The sequence below is a fragment of the Molothrus aeneus genome, unplaced genomic scaffold, assembly GCF_037042795.1.
Source record: "Molothrus aeneus isolate 106 unplaced genomic scaffold, BPBGC_Maene_1.0 scaffold_30, whole genome shotgun sequence".
Taxonomy (NCBI): domain Eukaryota; kingdom Metazoa; phylum Chordata; class Aves; order Passeriformes; family Icteridae; genus Molothrus; species Molothrus aeneus.
In genome coordinates this window covers 789,507-806,556 of record NW_027098964.1, presented here as the reverse complement: position 1 = coordinate 806,556, position 17,050 = coordinate 789,507, and the positions used below count along the sequence as shown (strand labels likewise).

Below are 17,050 nucleotides of genomic sequence, written 5' to 3'. Positions count from 1 at the left end.
GTGGGGGAGGGGCGGTTTTAGACACAGAAGAGATGCAGGTTTTGAATGGGGGAGGGGCGGTTTCAGGGTGGGGGAGGGGCCAATTGTGACCCCGCCCCTCCCATCCCCCCACCCCCAGCCCAGCTCTGAAGGCTCCCAGGGCCCCCCCAGCTCTGGCTCCGCCCCCTGGGACCCCCACAAAGGTGAGTGGGGGGAGGGGCGGGGGAGGGGGGAGGGGCCGGTGCCCAACCCTCACCCCTCACCTGGCACCCCTTCCCCCCTCTTTAGGGGCGTGGCCTCACCTGTACGAGGAGGTGGAGCCGTGGGGGGGCTACGAGGAGGTGAGGGGGGAGGGGATTGAGGGGTGGGGGAGGGGCCTGAGGTGGGGGAGGGGCTGAGGGAGGGGTTATGGGGTGGGGGAGGGGCCTCAGTTAGGGGCGGGGCTGAGGAGGAAAATTAAGAATGGGGGAGGGGCTGGGGAGGGGATTTATGTGTGGGGGAGGGACCTGACATGGGGGAGGGGCCTCAGAGGGGATTTAGTGTGGGGGAGGAGCCTGAGGTGGGGGAGGGGCAGAGGAAGCATCCGGGGTGGGGGGGAGGGGCCACAGGAGGTGTTTTGGGATGGGGGAGGGGCAAAGGGACGGTTCAGGGGTGGGGGAGGGGCAAAGAGCAGCTCTGGCCCCTCCCCCTTCATTCCCCTCCCCCCCCCCAGGTGCCCCCGGAGCCGCTCGTGACCCCCCAGGGGGAGCTGGTCTGAGGGGGCGGAGCCTCGGTGGGACCACGCCCACAAACAAACCACGCCCACAAATAAACCACGCCCATTCCCAGTTCAAACCAGGGCAATGTGCTTCCTTCCCAGTTCAAACCAGTCCGGCCCAGTTCCTTCCCCGTCTAAATCAGTTCTTTCCCAGTTTAAACCAGTAAAGCCTGGTTCTTGCCCAGTTCAAACCAGTCTGGCCCAGTTCTTTCCCAGTTTAAACCAGTCCAACCCAGTTCAAACCGGTCCAGCCCAGTTCCTTCCCAGGTTAAACCAGTCCAACCCGGTTCATCCCAGTTTAAACCACTCCGGTCTGGTTCTTTCCCAGTTCAAACCAGTCCAATCTCGTTCCTTCCCAGTTTAAACCAGTCCTGTCTGGTTCTTCCCCAGATCAGACCAGTCCAGTCCAGTTTCTTCCCAGTTCAAGCCACTCCAGACCAGTTCAAACCTGTCTGGCCCAGTTGCTCCCAGTTAAACCAGTCCAATCTGGTTCCTTCCCAGTTCAAACCAGTCCCTCCCAGATTGTCTCAGTTCGCTCCCAGTCTCTCCCAGTCCATCCCAGTCTGTCCCAGTTGGGTTTATCTCAGTCCCAGTCCATCCCAGTTTGTCCCAGTCCATCCCAGTTTGTCCCAGTCCCTCCCAGTACTCCCAGTCTGTCCCAGTTTGGGCTATCTCAGCTCCAGTTTCTTCTCGTGCTGTTTGCGCCTCACCACCTCCAGGTTCCCAGTTTGTCCCAGTCCATCCCAGTTTGTCCCAGTCCATCCCAGTCCCTCCCAATCCCCTCCCAGTCCCTCCCAGTTCCCTCCCAGTCTGTCCCAGTTGGGTTTATCTCAGTCCCAGTCCCTCCCAGTTTGGTTTATCTCAGTCCCAGTCCCTCCCAGTTTGTCCCAGTTTGGTTTATCTCAGTCCCAGTCCCTCCCAGTTTGTCCCAGTTGGGTTTATCTCAGTCCCAGTCCATCCCAGTCCGTCCCAGTTCCCTCCCAGTTTGTCCCAGTTGGGTTTATCTCAGTCCCAGTCCATCCCAGTCCCTCCCAGTTCCCTCCCAGTCTGTCCCAGTTGGGTTTATCTCAGTCCCAGTCCCTCCCAGTTTGTCCCAGTCCGTCCCAGTCCATCCCAGTTTGTCCCAGTCCCTCCCAGTCCCACACCAACGCTCCGGTACAGCTCTACCATCACCTTTATTGCCGTCCCAGTCCCTCCCAGTTTGTCCCAGTCCCTCCCAGTCTGTTTCACTTGGGTTTATCTCATTCCCGGTCCCTCCCAGTGCTCCCAGTTTGTCCCAGTCTGTCCCAGTTTGGGCTATCTCAGCCCCAGTTTCTTCTTCTCGCGCTGTTTGCGCCTCACCACCTCCAGGTTCCGATCCTTCCATTGGCTCTTGCGCAGCTTGATGGGCCGGCTGCCCACGTACTTCCCTGGGGGGAGCCAAACTGGGCTTACTGGGAGCACTGGGAGGGACTGGGAGGGGATTGGGTGGGACTGGGATAAACTGGGATAAACTGGGAGGGACTGGGAGAGAATTGGAGGGGATTGGGAGGAAATTGGGAGGGGACTGGGGTGGACTGGGAGGGGATTGGGAGGGACTGGGGTGGACTGGGAGGGGATTGGGAGGGACTGGGAAGAAACTGGATGGAACTGGGAGGGGATTAGGAAAGGATTTGGGGGGGACTTGGATATACTGGGAGGGACTGGGAGGGGCTGGGAGGGATTGGGAGGGACTTGGGGGGGATTGGGTGGGACTGGGGTAAACTGGGATAAACTGGGAGGGACTGGGAGAGAATTGGAGGGGATTGAGAGGGACTGGGATGGACTGGGATAAACTGGGAGGGGATTGGGAGGGACTGGGATGGAACTGGGAGGGGGATGAGGAAAGGATTGGGGGGGACTGGGAGGGACTGGGATGGAACTGGGAGGGGGATGAGGAAAGGATTGGGGGGGACTGGGAGGGACTGGGATAAACTGGGAGGGACTGGGAGGGGACTCGGAGGTTGGGGATCCCCAAGGTTCCCACCGTGTCCTCAATGTTCCCAATCCCCCCAATGTCCCCAATGATGTCCCCAGTGTCCCCTCTCACCGTTCATCTCCCGCGTGGCCCTGGTGCACCCCAATGTCCCCAATACCCGCAATGTCCCTGATGTCCCCAGCCCTTCCAATGTCCCCAACGTCCCTGATGTCCCCTGGGTGTCCCTAACGTCCCCTGGGTGTCCCCAGTGTCCCCTTTGGTGTCCCCAGTGTCCCCTGGGTGTCCCCAACATCCCCAATGTCCCCTGGGTGTCCCCAGTGTCCCCTTTGGTGTCCCCTTCGGTGTCCCCTGTCACCGTTCATCTCGCCCATGGCCCTGACATACCCCAATGTCCCCAATCCCCCCATTGTCCCTGATGTCTCCTGGGTGTCCCCAGTGATGTCCCCAGCGATGTCCCCAATGTCCCCAGGGCTGTCCCCAATGTCCCCAGGGCTGTCCCCAGTGTCCCCAACGGTGTCCCCAGTGTCCCCTGTCACCGTTCATCGCGTGCATGGCCCTGGCGCAGTCGTTGGGGTCCTTGAAGGACACGAAGCTGTAGCCCCAATGTCCCCAATGTCCCTGATGTCCCCAATGTCCCCAATCCCCCCAATGTCCCCAACATCCCTGATGTCCCCAATGTCCCCTGGGTGTCCCCAGTGTCCCCTTCGGTGTCCCCTCTCACCGTTCACCGCGCGCATGGCCCTGACGCAGTCGTTGGGGTCCTTGAAGGACACGAAATGTCCCCAGTGTCCCCAAACCACCCAATGTCCCCAATGTCCCCAGGGCTGTCCCCACCATCCCCAATGTCCCCAATGTCCCCTGGGTGTCCCCAGTGTCCCCTTCGGTGTCCCCTCTCACCGTTCATCTCGCGCATGGCCCTGACGTAGTCGTTGGGGTCCTTGAAGGACACGAAGCCGTAGCCCTTGGTCTTGCCCGAGCGCTTGTCCCGGATCACTTTGGCCTTCAGGAAGGACGGGAAGCGCCCGAAGGCGCGGCCCAGCGTCTCGTCGTTCACCTCGTTCCCCAGGTCCCCGCAGAAAATACGGAAATCGTCTGGAATTGGGGCGAAAAACGGCGGTTTTGGGTCGTTTTGGGGTCATCGGGAAGTTACGGGATTGTCCTGAAGTTTTGGGGTCATTGTGAAGCTCTGGGGTCAAGGAAAGGCTTTGGGGTTGTGGCCCAGTCCAAGGTCTCATCACTGACCTCATTCCCCAAATCCCCACAAAAGTTCTGAAAATCGCCTGAATTTGGGGTGAAAAACGGCGATTTTGGGTCGTTTTGGGGTCATCGGGAAGTTACGGGATTGTCCTGAAGTTTTGGGGTCATCACAAAGTTCTGGGGTCATGGGGAGACCTCGGGGCCATGACCTGGTCCAGAATCTCATCATAAATCTCATTCCCCAAATCCCCACAGAAGTTCTGAAAATCGCCTGAATTTGGGGCGAAAAACGGCGATTTTGGGTCGTGTTGGGGTTATGGGGTCATCAATGAAGTTATGGGATCATTATGGGGTCGTCCAGTGCTATTTTCCTCTACAAATCCCGTTTTTAGCTCTAAAATCCCCATTTTTCCTTCCAAAATTCCCAATTTTCACCCTAAAACTGCCAGCATTTTTCCTCCCAGTATAAACCAGTATAAACCAGTATAACCCAGTCCCTCCCAGTACATCCCAGTCCCACCTTCTCCTCTAAAATTCCTCTTTATTTCCCTGAAAATTCCCATTTTTCACCCTAAAATCCCCATTTTCCCCCCTAAACCCCTCAGGTTCTTTGCTCCCAGTCCATCCCAGTCCCTCCCAGTATAAACCAGTTCCCTCCGAATCCCTCCCAGTTCCCTCCCAGTCCCCTCCCAGTCCCTCCCAGTCCATCCCAGTTCATCCCAGTCCCTCCCAGTCCCCTCCAATCCCCTCCCAGTCCATCCCAGTCCCTCCCAGTTCCCTCCCAGTCCATTCCCAGTCCATCCCAGTCCCTCCCAGTCCATTCCCAGTCCATCCCAGTCCCTCCCAGTCCCCTCCAATCCCCTCCCAGTCCATCCCAGTCCCTCCCAGTTCCCTCCCAGTCCCTCCCAGTCCATTCCCAGTCCATCCCAGTTCCCTCCCAGTCCCTCCCAGTTTATCACAGTCCATCCCAGTCCATTCCCAGTCCCTCCCAGTCGATCCCAGTTCATCCCAGTCCATTCCCAGTCCCTCCCAGTATATCCCAGTATGTCCCAGTCCGTCCGTACCAGCGTCCCACTCCAGCAGGCTGGGATCCTCCCAGCTGCTCCCGGCCGCCGTTCGGATGCAGCGTTTCAGGCGCTCGCCCCGCCCCTTCCGCTTGTCCTCGGCCGCAGGCTCCGCCCCCACCTGATGGGCAGCTGTCAATCACCCCCAGGACACGCCCACCCCGCCGGGAGACGCCCACCCTGAAGGGAAACCCTGGGTTTGGAAGCTCCACCCCTTTTTAGATAGCCCCACCCTATCGTTATGGAAAGCTGTCAATCACCTGGACACGCCCACTCAACCAAGGACACGCCCACCCTGAGGGAAACCCAATGGTTTTAGGCTCCACCCACTTTTAGGTAGCCCCACCCCATCTTTAAGGAAAGGTGTCAATCACCCAGACACGCCCACCCCACAACGGACACGCCCACCCCACTCTGGCCACGCCCACACAGCAGGAAATTGTTGATTTTGGGGCTCCTCCCACTTTTGGACATCCCAGCTGCAGCCTGACTGGCAGCTGTCAATCACCTCGGACACTCCCACATGTAGCCATACCCACTCCCATCTGGCCACGCCCACCCAGAGGTAAAATCCTGGATTTGGAGGCTCCGCCCCCTTTCCTGCAGCCCCTGCCCAGGCTGACGAATACCTGTCAATCATTTAAGCCACACCCACTTCCCCTCCAGCACCTCACTCCCAGCACTGAAACCCCGCCCCCTTTAGCCCCACCCATTCCTTAAGCTCCACCCCCTCGTGTTTAGCCCCACCCACCCATTTCCCACCGAAGCCCCGCCCCTCTTAAGCCACGCCCACCTCAGGCACCGGGAAGGGCGGGTCCTGTGGGCGGGTCCTGCGCAGGGGGCGTGGCACTGGCGCGATGTGGGCGGGGCCAGGCCGTGGCTCCGGAGGGGGTGTGGCCATGGCAGGGGGTGGAGCCGGGAGGCTGGGACCAATCCTGGGCTCCTCAGGGGGCGGGGCCCGAGGGGGCGGGGTCTCCTCCTTTGGGCGTGGGGGTCAGAGAGAGGTTAAAGGGGCGGAGCCACTTGTGGGAGGGGTTAAAGGGCAGGGGCAAAGGGGGTGGGGCTAAAGGGGGTGGGGCTAAAGGGGGAGGGGCTAGAAGAGAGTTAATTAAAGGGGAGGAGCTAATGGGGTGGGGTTGGAGTGGGAGGGGCTAAAAGAATTTAAGGGGAGGGGTTAAACAGGGTGTGGTTAAAGGGGAGGAGCCAAAGAAGGGGCAAATAAAGGGGCGGGGCTAAAGGGGGTGGAGTTAAAAGGGGAGGAGCTTAAGCAGAAGCAATTGAAGGGAAGGGCTAAAGGGGATGTGGCTAAAGAGGGAGGGGCTTAAACTGAATCAATTGAAGGGGAGGGGCTAAAGGGGGTGTGGCTGAAAGGGGAGGGGCTTAAACAGAATCAATTGAAGCAGAGGGGCTAAGCAGGATGGGGTTAAATGGGGCGTGGCTGAATGGGGCGGGGCTAAAGGGGGGGCGTGGCCTGGAGGGGTGGGGCCTCCTCTTTGGGGAAATGGGCGCTGGAGAGGGCGGAGCCTCCTGTGGGGGAGGGGTGAAGGGGGAGGGGTTTAAAAGGGGGCGGGGCCAAAGCGGGGGGGACACTGAGGTGACAATGGGGGTTTCCTGGGGACATTTGGGGACACTGAGGTGACACTGGAGGGGTCACAGGGACATTTGGGGACACCAAGGTGACCCTGGGGACATTTGGGGACATTGGGGGCCTCCTGGGGACATTTGGGGACACCCAGGTGACACTGGGGTGCCCCTGGGGACATTTTGGGACATTGGGGGGGGGTCACATGAACATTTGGGGACACTGAGGTGACACTGGGAGGCCCCTGGGGACATTTGGGGACATCTGGGGACACTGGGGGGCTCCTGGGGACATTGGGGTGGCCCTGGGGACATTTGGTGACACTGGGGGGCCCCTGGGGACATTTGGGGACATCTGGGGACACTGGGGGGCTCCTGGGGACATTTGGGGACATTGGGGGTCCCTGGGGACATTTGGGGACACCGAGGTGACCCTGGGGGGCCCCTGGGGACACCGAGGTGACCCTGGGGGCCTCCTGGGGACATTTGAGGGCATTTGGGGACACTGGGGGTTCCTGGGGACACTTGGGGACATCTGGGGACACTTGGGGACATCTGGGGACACTGGGCCGCTCCTGGGGACACTTGGGGACACCGGGGACACTTGGGGACATTTGGTGACACCGAGGTGACCCTGGGGGGACACTTGGGGACACTTGGTGACATTGGGGTGCCCCTGGGGACATTTGGGGACATTTGGTGACACCGAGGTGACCCTGGGGGGACACTTGGGGACACTTGGTGACATTGGGGTGCCCCTGGGGACATTTGGGGACATTTGGTGACACCGAGGTGACCCTGGGGGGACACTTGGGGACACTTGGGGACAGCCGTGTCCGCTCACCGGGGCGCGGCGGGGCGGGGCCGGGTACACGGTGGGCGCGGCCTGGATGACGGGCGGGGTCGGTTTGGGGGGGCCCGGGGGGGGGCCCGGGGGGGGCACTCGGGGTCCCCCCGCGGCCACCGGGGGCAGGGGGGGCACGGGCGCCCCTCCCCCCCCGGCCTGAGGGGACAAACGGGGTCAGGAAAGTGAAAAAAAAAAAAAAAACAAAAAACGGCAAAAAATGCAAATTCTGACCCCCAAAAAAACCCCCAAATTCTACCCAAAAAATTTCCAAAATTCTGCACTAAAAAAACCCCAAATTCTACCCAAAAATTTCCAAAATTCTGCACTAAAAAACCCCCAAATTCTACCCAAAAATTTCCAAAATTCTGCACTAAAAAACCCCAAATTCTACCCAAAAAATTCCAAAATTCTGACCCAAAAAACCCCCAAATTCTACCCAAAAATTTCCAAAATTCTGCACTAAAAAACCCCAAATTCTACCCAAAAAATTCCAAAATTCTGACCCAAAAAAACCCCCAAATTCTACCCAAAAAAATTCTAAAATTCTGACCCAAAAAAAACCCCAAATTCTACCAAAATATTCCAAAATTCTGACCCAAAAACCCCCCAAATTCTACCAAAAAATTTCCAAAACTCTGCTCTAAAAAACCCCCAAATTCTACCCAAAAAATTCCAAAATTCTGACCCCAAAAAACCCCCAAATTCTACCAAAAATTTCCAAAATTCTGCAATAAAAAACCCCCAAATTCTACCCAAACAATTCCAAAATTCTGCACTAAAAAAACCCCAAATTCTACCCAAAAATTTCCAAAATTCTGCACTAAAAAACCCCCAAATTCTACCCAAAAATTTCCAAAATTCTGCACTAAAAAACCCCAAATTCTACCCAAAAAATTCCAAAATTCTGACCCAAAAAAACCCCCAAATTCTACCCAAAAAAATTCTAAAATTCTGACCCAAAAAAAACCCCAAATTCTACCAAAATATTCCAAAATTCTGACCCAAAAACCCCCCAAATTCTACCAAAAAATTTCCAAAACTCTGCTCTAAAAAACCCCCAAATTCTACCCAAAAAATTCCAAAATTCTGACCCCAAAAAACCCCCAAATTCTACCAAAAATTTCCAAAATTCTGCAATAAAAAACCCCCAAATTATACCCAAACAATTCCAAAATTCTGCACTAAAAAAACCCCAAATTCTACCCAAAAAATTCCAAAATTCTGACCCAAAAAAACCCCCAAATTCTACCCAAAATTACCAAAATTCTGACCCCAAAAAACCTCCAAATTCTACCAAAAATTTCCAAAATTCTGACCCAAAAAAACTCCCAAATTCTACCAAAAAATTCTAAAATTCTGACCCAAAAAAACCCCCAAATTCTACCAAAAAAATTCCAAAATTCTGCACTAAAAAAACCCCAAATTCTACCAAAAAATTCCAAAATTCTGCACTAAAAAACCCCCAAATTCTACCAAAAAATTCCAAAATTCTGACCCAACCCCCCCCAAAATTCTACCAAAAAATTCCAAAATTCTGACCCAAAAACCCCCAAATTCTACCCAAAAAATTCCAAAATTCTGCACTAAAAAACCCCCAAATTCTACCAAACAATTTCCAAAATTCTGCACTAAAAAAACTCCCAAATTCTACCAAAAAATTCCAAAATTCTGCACTAAAAAAACCCCAAATTCTACCAAAAAATTCCAAAATTCTGACCCAACCCCCCCCCAAAATTCTACCAAAAAATTCCAAAATTCTGACCCAAAAAACCCCAAATTCTACCCAAAAAATTCCAAAATTCTGACCCAAAAAAACCCCAAATTCTACCAAAAATTTCCAAAATTCTGCACTAAAAAAACTCCCAAATTCTACCAAAAAATTCCAAAATTCTGCACTAAAAAAACCCCAAATTCTACCCAAAAAATTCTAAAATTCTGACCCAAAAAAACCCCAAATTCTACCCAAAATTACCAAAATTCTGACCCAAAAAAACTCCAAATTCTACCAAAAATTTCCAAAATTCTGACCCAAAAAACCCCCCAAATTCTACCAAAAAATTTCCAAAATTCTGCACTAAAAAACCCCCCAAATTCTACCAAAAAATTCCAAAATTCTGCACTAAAAAACCCCCAAATTATACCCAAACAATTCCAAAATTCTGCACTAAAAAAACCCCAAATTCTACCAAAAAATTCCAAAATTCTGACCCAAAAAAAACCCCAAATTCTACCCAAAATTACCAAAATTCTGACCCCAAAAAACCTCCAAATTCTACCAAAAATTTCCAAAATTCTGACCCAAAAAAACTCCCAAATTCTACCAAAAAATTCTAAAATTCTGACCCAAAAAAACCCCCAAATTCTACCAAAAAAATTCCAAAATTCTGCACTAAAAAAACCCCAACTTCTACCAAAAAATTCCAAAATTCTGCACTAAAAAACCCCAAATTCTACCAAAAAATTCCAAAATTCTGACCCAACCCCCCCCCAAAATTCTACCAAAAAATTCCAAAATTCTGACCCAAAAACCCCCAAATTCTACCCAAAAAATTCCAAAATTCTGCACTAAAAAACCCCCAAATTCTACCAAACAATTTCCAAAATTCTGCACTAAAAAAACTCCCAAATTCTACCAAAAAATTCCAAAATTCTGCACTAAAAAAACCCCAAATTCTACCCAAAAAATTCCAAAATTCTGACCCCAAAAAAACCCCAAATTCTACCCAAACAATTCCAAAATTCTGACCCAAAAAACCCCCAAATTCTACCAAAAATTTCCAAAATTCTGCACTAAAAAAACTCCCAAATTCTACCAAAAAATTCCAAAATTCTGCACTAAAAAAACCCCAAATTCTACCCAAAAAATTCTAAAATTCTGACCCAAAAAAACCCCAAATTCTACCCAAAATTACCAAAATTCTGACCCAAAAAAACTCCAAATTCTACCAAAAATTTCCAAAATTCTGCACTAAAAAACCCCCCAAATTCTACCAAAAAAAATTCCAAAATTCTGCACTAAAAAAACCCCAAATTCTACCCAAAAATTTCCAAAATTCTGCACTAAAAAACCCCAAATTCTACCCAAAAATTTCCAAAATTCTGCACTAAAAAAACCCAAATTCTACCCAAAAAATTCCAAAATTCTGACCCAAAAAAAAACCCCAAATTCTACCCAAAATTACCAAAATTCTGACCCAAAAAAACTCCAAATTCTACCAAAAATTTCCAAAATTCTGACCCAAAAAACCCCCCAAATTCTACCAAAAAATTCCAAAATTCTGACCCAAAAAAACTCCCAAATTCTACCAAAATATTCCAAAATTCTGACCCAAAAAACCCCCAAATTCTACCCAAAAAATTCCAAAATTCTGACCCAAAAACCCCCGAAATTCTACCCAAAATTTCCAAAATTCTGCACTAAAAAAACCCCAAATTCTACCCAAAAAATTCCAAAATTCTGACCCAAAAAAACCCCCAAATTCTACCAAAAAAATTTCCAAAATTCTGCACTAAAAAACCCCAAATTCTACCCAAAAATTTCCAAAATTCTGCACTAAAAAAACCCACATTCTACCCAAAAAATTCCAAAATTCTGACCCAAAAAAACCCCCAAATTCTACCAAAAAAATTTCCAAAATTCTGCACTAAAAAACCCCAAATTCTACCCAAAAATTTCCAAAATTCTGCACTAAAAAAACCCAAATTCTACCCAAAAAATTCCAAAATTCTGACCCAAAAAAAACCCCAAATTCTACCCAAAATTACCAAAATTCTGACCCAAAAAAACTCCAAATTCTACCAAAAATTTCCAAAATTCTGACCCAAAAAAACTCCCAAATTCTACCAAAAAATTCTAAAATTCTGACCCAAAAAAACTCCCAAATTCTACCAAAAAATTCCAAAATTCTGCACTAAAAAAACCCCAAATTTTCTACCATAAAAACCCCAAATTCTGCCTCGAAAAAATCAAATTCTGCACAAAAAAAAGGCCCAAATTCTGCCCCAAAAAATCCAAAATTCCACCCAAACCCCCCCCCCCCCAAGTTCTTCACTAAAAAATCAGAAATTACGGAAAAATTCAAAATTTTGCAATTAAAAAACCCAAATTCGGCACAAATTCATCCAGTCCCTCCCATTTCCCTCCCAGTCTCTCCCAGTATATCCCAGTACGTCCCAGTCTATCCCAGTTTATCCCAATTTGATCCCAGTTCCCTCCCAGTCTCTCCCAGTCCGTCCCAGTCCCTCCCAGTCTATCCCAGTATATCCCAGTTTGATCCCAGTCCCTCCCAGTTTGATCGCAGTCCATTCGAGTCCCTCCCAGTCCCCTCCCAGTTCCCTCCCAGTTTGGTCCCAGTCTATCCCAGTTTGGTCCCAGTCCCTCCCAGTTTGTCCCAGTCCATCCCAGTCTATCCCAGTCCCCTCCCAGTCCCTCCCAGTTTGATCCCAGTCTATCCCAGTCCCTCCCAGTCTATCCCAGTCTCTCCCAGTCCCCTCCCAGTACATCCCAGTCTATCCCAGTCCCTCCCAGTTTGGTCCCAGTCTATCCCAGTCCCTCCCAGTCCATCCCAGTCCATCCCAGTCTATCCCAGTCCCTCCCAGTCCATCCCAGTCCCTCCCAGTTTGATCCCAGTCCCTCCCAGTCCATCCCAGTCCATCCCAGTCCCTCCCAGTTTGGTCCCAGTCTATCCCAGTCCATCCCAGTCTATCCCAGTCTCTCCCAGTCCCCTCCCAGTACATCCCAGTCTATCCCAGTCCCTCCCAGTTTGGTCCCAGTCCCTCCCAGTCCATCCCAGTCCCTCCCAGTCCATCCCAGTTCCATCACTCACCGCTCCGGCCGCTCTCAGGGCCCCTCCGGCGCCCATGGGTGCCCCCAGGGGGGGGGTGGGGGGGGGTCTCTGCAGTGGGGGAGGGGCGAGCAGCAGGGGCGGGGCGGGGGGGGCCCCCAGGGGAGGCCCCACCCCCACCATGGCCCCGGGGGGGGGGCGCAGGGCCAGGGGACCCCGGGGACCCGCTGGGGACACAAAGAGGGGAGGGGACAGGAGAGGACGGGGCGGGGTCACCAGAGGGGTCACGGGGACACCGCGGTGACAGCAGCGCCCTCCAATGTCCCCAAACGTCCCCAAACCGCCAAAAAATGGACCCGGAAATGCCCCCAAATCCTCCCAAATGTCACTCCAAAATTGTACCCGAAAATGGCCCCAAATCCCCCCAAGGTCACCCCAAAAACGTACCCGAAAATGGCCCCAAATCCCCCCAAAAATGTACCCGAAAATGGCCCCAAATCCCCCCAAAGTCACCCCAAAAATGTCCCCAAAAATGGCCCCAAATCCCCAAAAAATGTACCCGAAAATGGCCCCAAATCCCTTCAAAAAATGTACCTGAAAATGGCACCAAATCGCCAAAAAATGTACCCGAAAAAGGCCCCAAATCCCCCCAAAAATGTACCCGAAAATGTCCCCAAATCCCCAAAAAATGTACCCGAAAATGGCCCCAAATTCCCCCAAAGTCACCCCAAAAATGTACCCGAAAATGTCCCCAAATCCCCAAAAAATGTACCTGAAAATGGCCCCAAATCCCCCCAAAAATGTACCCGGAAATGGCCCCAAATCCCCCCACAAAGTCACCCCAAAAATGGCCCCAAATCCCCCCAAAGTCACCCCAAAAATGTCCCCGAAAATGTCCCCAAATCCCCAAAAAATGTACCCGAAAATGGCACCAAATCCCCTCAAATGTCACCCCAAAAATGTCCCCAAATCCCCCCAAAGTCACCCCAAAAATGTCCCCAAAAATGTCCCCAAACCCCCCCAAAGTCACCCCAAAAATGTACCCGAAAATGGCCCCAAATCCCCCCAAAAATGTCCCCAAAAATGTCCCCAAATCCCCCCAAATGTCACCCCAAAAATGTCCCAAAAAATGTCCCAAATGTCCCCAAACCCCCCCAAAGTCATCCCAAAAATGTCCCCGAAAATGTCCCCAAACCACCCTCTCTGTGCCCAATATCTCCAAACCCCCCAATGTCCCCAATCCCTTCAATGTCCCCAATGTCCCCCCAAAAATGTCCTCAATGTCCCCAACGCTCCCAAAAATGTCCCCAAAAATGTCCCCAAACCACCCAATGTCCCCAATGTCCCCAGTGTCCCCAACCCCCCCAATGTCCCCCCAAAAATGTCCCCAAACCCCTCAATGTTCCCAATGTCCCCAAACCCCCTGAAGTCCCCAAACCATAAAACGTCCCCAAAAATGTCCCCAAACCCCAATGTCCCCCAATGTCCCCAACCCCCTCAATGTCCCCCAATGTCCCCAATGTCCCCCAATGTCCCCAACCCCCTCAATGTCCCCAATGTCCCCAACCCCCACAATGTCCCCAATGTCCCCCAATGTCCCCCAATGTCCCCCAATGTCCCCAACCCCCTCAACGTCCCCCAATGTCCCCCAATGTCCCCTGGCTGTCCCCCAATGTCCCCAACCCCCACAATGTCCACAATATCCCCAACCCCCCAATGTCCCCAAATGTCCCCAGTGTCCCCGCGCCCCCTCGATGTCCCCAGATGTCCCCAAATGTCCCCAGTGTCCCCGTACCCGGTCTCTGCAGCACGTGTGGCACGAAGGCCGGGCGCAGGATCGGCGGCCGCTGCGGTGACACTGCTGGGGACAGAGGGGACATTGGGGACACTGGGGACAGCCAGGGGACATTGGGGACAGCGGGGACACTGGGGACATTGGGGGACAGCCAGGGAGAGCCAGGGGACATTGGGGACAGTGGGGACAGGCAGGGGACAGTGGGGGACACTGGGGTTGGGGACAGCCAGGGGACAGCAGTGACACTGCTGGGGACAGCGGGCTGGGGACACTGGGGACAGCAGGGGACAGCAGAGGACTTTGGGGACATCAGGAAACACCAGAGGACATTGGGGACAGCAGGGGACAGCCAGGGGACAGAGGGGACATTGGGGACATCAGGAAACACCAGGGGACACTGGGGACAGTGGGGACAGCAGTGACACTGCTGGGGACAGTGGGGACAGCAGTGACACCGCTGGAGACAGCCAGAGGACATTGGTGACACCGGGGGACATTGGGGACAGTGGTGACACCACTGGGGACAGCCAGGGGACATTGGGGACAGCAGGGGACAATGGGGACAGCAGTGACAGCCAGGGGACAGCAGGGGACAATGGGGACACTGAGGGGACAGCCAGGGGACAGCAGTGACACCACTGGGGACAGCTAGGGGACATTGGGGACAGCAGGGGACAATGGGGACAGCAGTGACAGCCAGGGGACAGCAGTGACACCGCTGGGGACAGCAGGGGACAATGGGGACACTGAGGGGACACTGAGGGGACACTGAGGGGACACTGCTGGCACTGACCTGGCCCCACGAAGGGCACCGGGGGTGTCCCCAAGGGGGGGACGGTGGCGGCGGCGGCGGCGCGAGCCTCGAGAGACTGCTGGACCTGGGGACAGCAAGGGGACACTGAGGGGACAATGGGGACAGCGAGGGGACACTGAGGGGACAGCCAGGGGACACTGGGGGATTGGGGACACTGAGGGGACAATGGGGACACTGAGGGGACAATGGGGACACTGGGGGGACAGTGGGGACACTGAGGGGACAGCGGGGGGACACTGTGGGGATTGGGGACAGTGGGGACACTGAGGGGACACTGGGGACAGTGGGGGATTGAGGATTTTGGGGACCTTGGGTGTGTTGGGGACATTGGGGTCACTAAGGGGACATTGAGGGGATTGGGGACATTGGGGACATTGGGGGGATTTGGGGGATCGGGGACATTGGGGGGACATTGGGGATATCAGGGGGACATCGGGGGGATTGGGGACATTGGGGATTTGGGGACAATGAGAGGACATTGGGAACATTGGTGACATGAGGGGGACATTGAGGGGACTTTGGGGACACTGAAAGGCCAGTGGGGACATTGACAGGGGTTGGGGACATTGGGGACACTGGGGACATTTGGGGGCACTGGGGACATCGGGAGCACATTGGGGACACTGAGGGGACATCGGGGACATTTGGGGACATTTGAGGACACTGGAGACATTTGGGGACACTGAGGGGACATTGGGGACACTGGGGACAGTTGGGGACAGTTTTGGGGACACACCTGCTGGTAGGTGTTGGTGGCGATGATCGGGCGCAGGACGGGGGGCGGGGCCAAAGGGTCCCCGGGGGCGGGGCCTGGAGCCCCCAGCACCTCCTGCTCAAACCTGCACCAGTACAGACCAGTAAGGACCAGTACGGACCAGTATAAGCTAGTATGGACCAGTATAAGCCAGTACAGACCAGTACAGACCGGTATAAATGGGTAGGAACTGGTATAAACCAGTAAAACCCGGTATGGACCAGTATAAACCAGTATAGACCAGTTTGGATCAGTAACAACCAGTACAAACCAATACGAACCAATACGAACCAGTATAAACCAGTATGGACCAATATAAACCAGTACGGACCACTATGGGCCAACATAAATCAGTAAGGACCAGTACAGACCAGTATGGATCCATATGAACTTGCCTGGACCAATACGGGCCAGTATAAACCAGTCTGGACCAGTCTGCACCAGTACAAACCAGTAAGGATCAGTATAGACCAGTATAAACCAGTACAAACCAATACGGGCCAAATGGACCGATATGGACCAGTAAAAACCAGTGTAAAACCAGTACGGACCAGTATGAACTAGTATAAACCAGCATGGACCAATACGGACCAGTAAAGACCAGTATGGTCTAGTATAAACTAATATAGATGAGTAAAGGCCGCTATAAACCAGTATAAAACCAGTATGGACCTGAACAGACCAGTAGAGACTGGTATGGACCAGTAGAAACCAGTATGGACCAGTATGGACCAATATGGACCGGTATGGATGAGTATGGACCAGTAGAAACCAGCACAGACCGGTATGGACTGGTATGGAAGAGTATGAACCAGTACAAACCAGCACAGACCAGTATGGACTGGTATGGAACAGTATGAACCAGTGCAAACCAGTACAGACCAGTATGAACCAGTATGTTCCAGCACAAGCCAGTATAAACCAGTAAGGACCAGTATGGACTGGTACGAACCAGTATAGACTTATATGGGCTGATACGGACCAATATAAACCAGTATAAACCAGTATAAACCAGTTCGGACTGGGGACCGCCCACTGACCTCCCAGTAACCCCCCCAGACCCTCCCAGTACCCCCAAACCCCGCCCCCGTTACCCCGGCAACGACAGGCCCCGCCCCTCCCTCCCTCAAGCCACGCCCGCGTTACCAAGCAACCTCTAGACCCCGCCCCTCTCTCCATCAAACCCCGCCCCCGTTGCCATGGCAGCGCTCAGACCACGCCCGTCTATTAAGCTCCGCCCCGTTACCATGGTACCCGCCAAGCCCCGCCCCCTCCCGTCCGCCATGACAGCCCCGCCGCTCCCTTTCCCTCACAGCGCCATCTCCGCCTCCATCTCCTTCAGCCGCTCCTCGCCGCTCTTCACCGAGGCCCCGCCGCCTCCCGCCACCGCTCCGGGCCCCGCCGCCACCACCGCGGCACCGGGTCCGGCTCCCGCCGCCATTCCCGGCCCCGCCGCTCCGGGAGCCGCCGCCGCCATGGCTGGAACCGCCACAGCCACTTCCGCCCGCCTGAGGGGCACTT

The 17,050-nt window shown here is 53.5% G+C and overlaps 1 protein-coding gene and 1 long non-coding RNA gene across 2 annotated transcripts; one reads left to right on the top strand and one right to left on the bottom strand.

Moving 5' to 3' along the window:
* Positions 1-101: 101 nt before the first annotated feature.
* LOC136570284 (uncharacterized) lies at positions 102-927 on the top strand. Its single transcript, XR_010785525.1, has 3 exons — positions 102-182; positions 268-320; positions 692-927. It is a non-coding gene; the product is annotated as an uncharacterized lncRNA (long non-coding RNA).
* Positions 928-1,892: 965 nt separating this feature from the next.
* On the bottom strand, positions 1,893-17,015 carry RBM42 (RNA binding motif protein 42). Its single transcript, XM_066570823.1, has 10 exons — positions 16,843-17,015; positions 15,512-15,614; positions 14,755-14,839; positions 13,962-14,027; positions 12,209-12,393; positions 7,380-7,538; positions 5,748-5,933; positions 4,955-5,075; positions 3,591-3,785; positions 1,893-2,145 (listed from the first exon to the last, which is right to left on the bottom strand). Exons 1-10 carry the CDS (start codon positions 17,004-17,006, stop codon positions 2,033-2,035), a joined length of 1,377 nt encoding a protein of 458 aa, XP_066426920.1. The 5' UTR covers positions 17,007-17,015; the 3' UTR covers positions 1,893-2,032.
* Between the last annotated feature and the right edge of the window lie 35 nt (positions 17,016-17,050).

Excerpts from the sequence above, each read along its gene's own strand:
- RBM42 (XM_066570823.1), bottom strand. The coding sequence starts at position 17,006 with ATGGCGGCGGCGGCTCCCGGAGCGGCGGGGCCGGGAATGGCGGCGGGA. Across the intron at positions 14,028-14,754 it reads GGTGCCCTTCGTGGGGCCAG|CAGTGTCACCGCAGCGGCCG; the intron begins GTCAGTGCCAGC and ends CTCTGTCCCCAG. Across the intron at positions 12,394-13,961 it reads ACACGTGCTGCAGAGACCGG|CGGGTCCCCGGGGTCCCCTG; the intron begins GTACGGGGACAC and ends TTGTGTCCCCAG.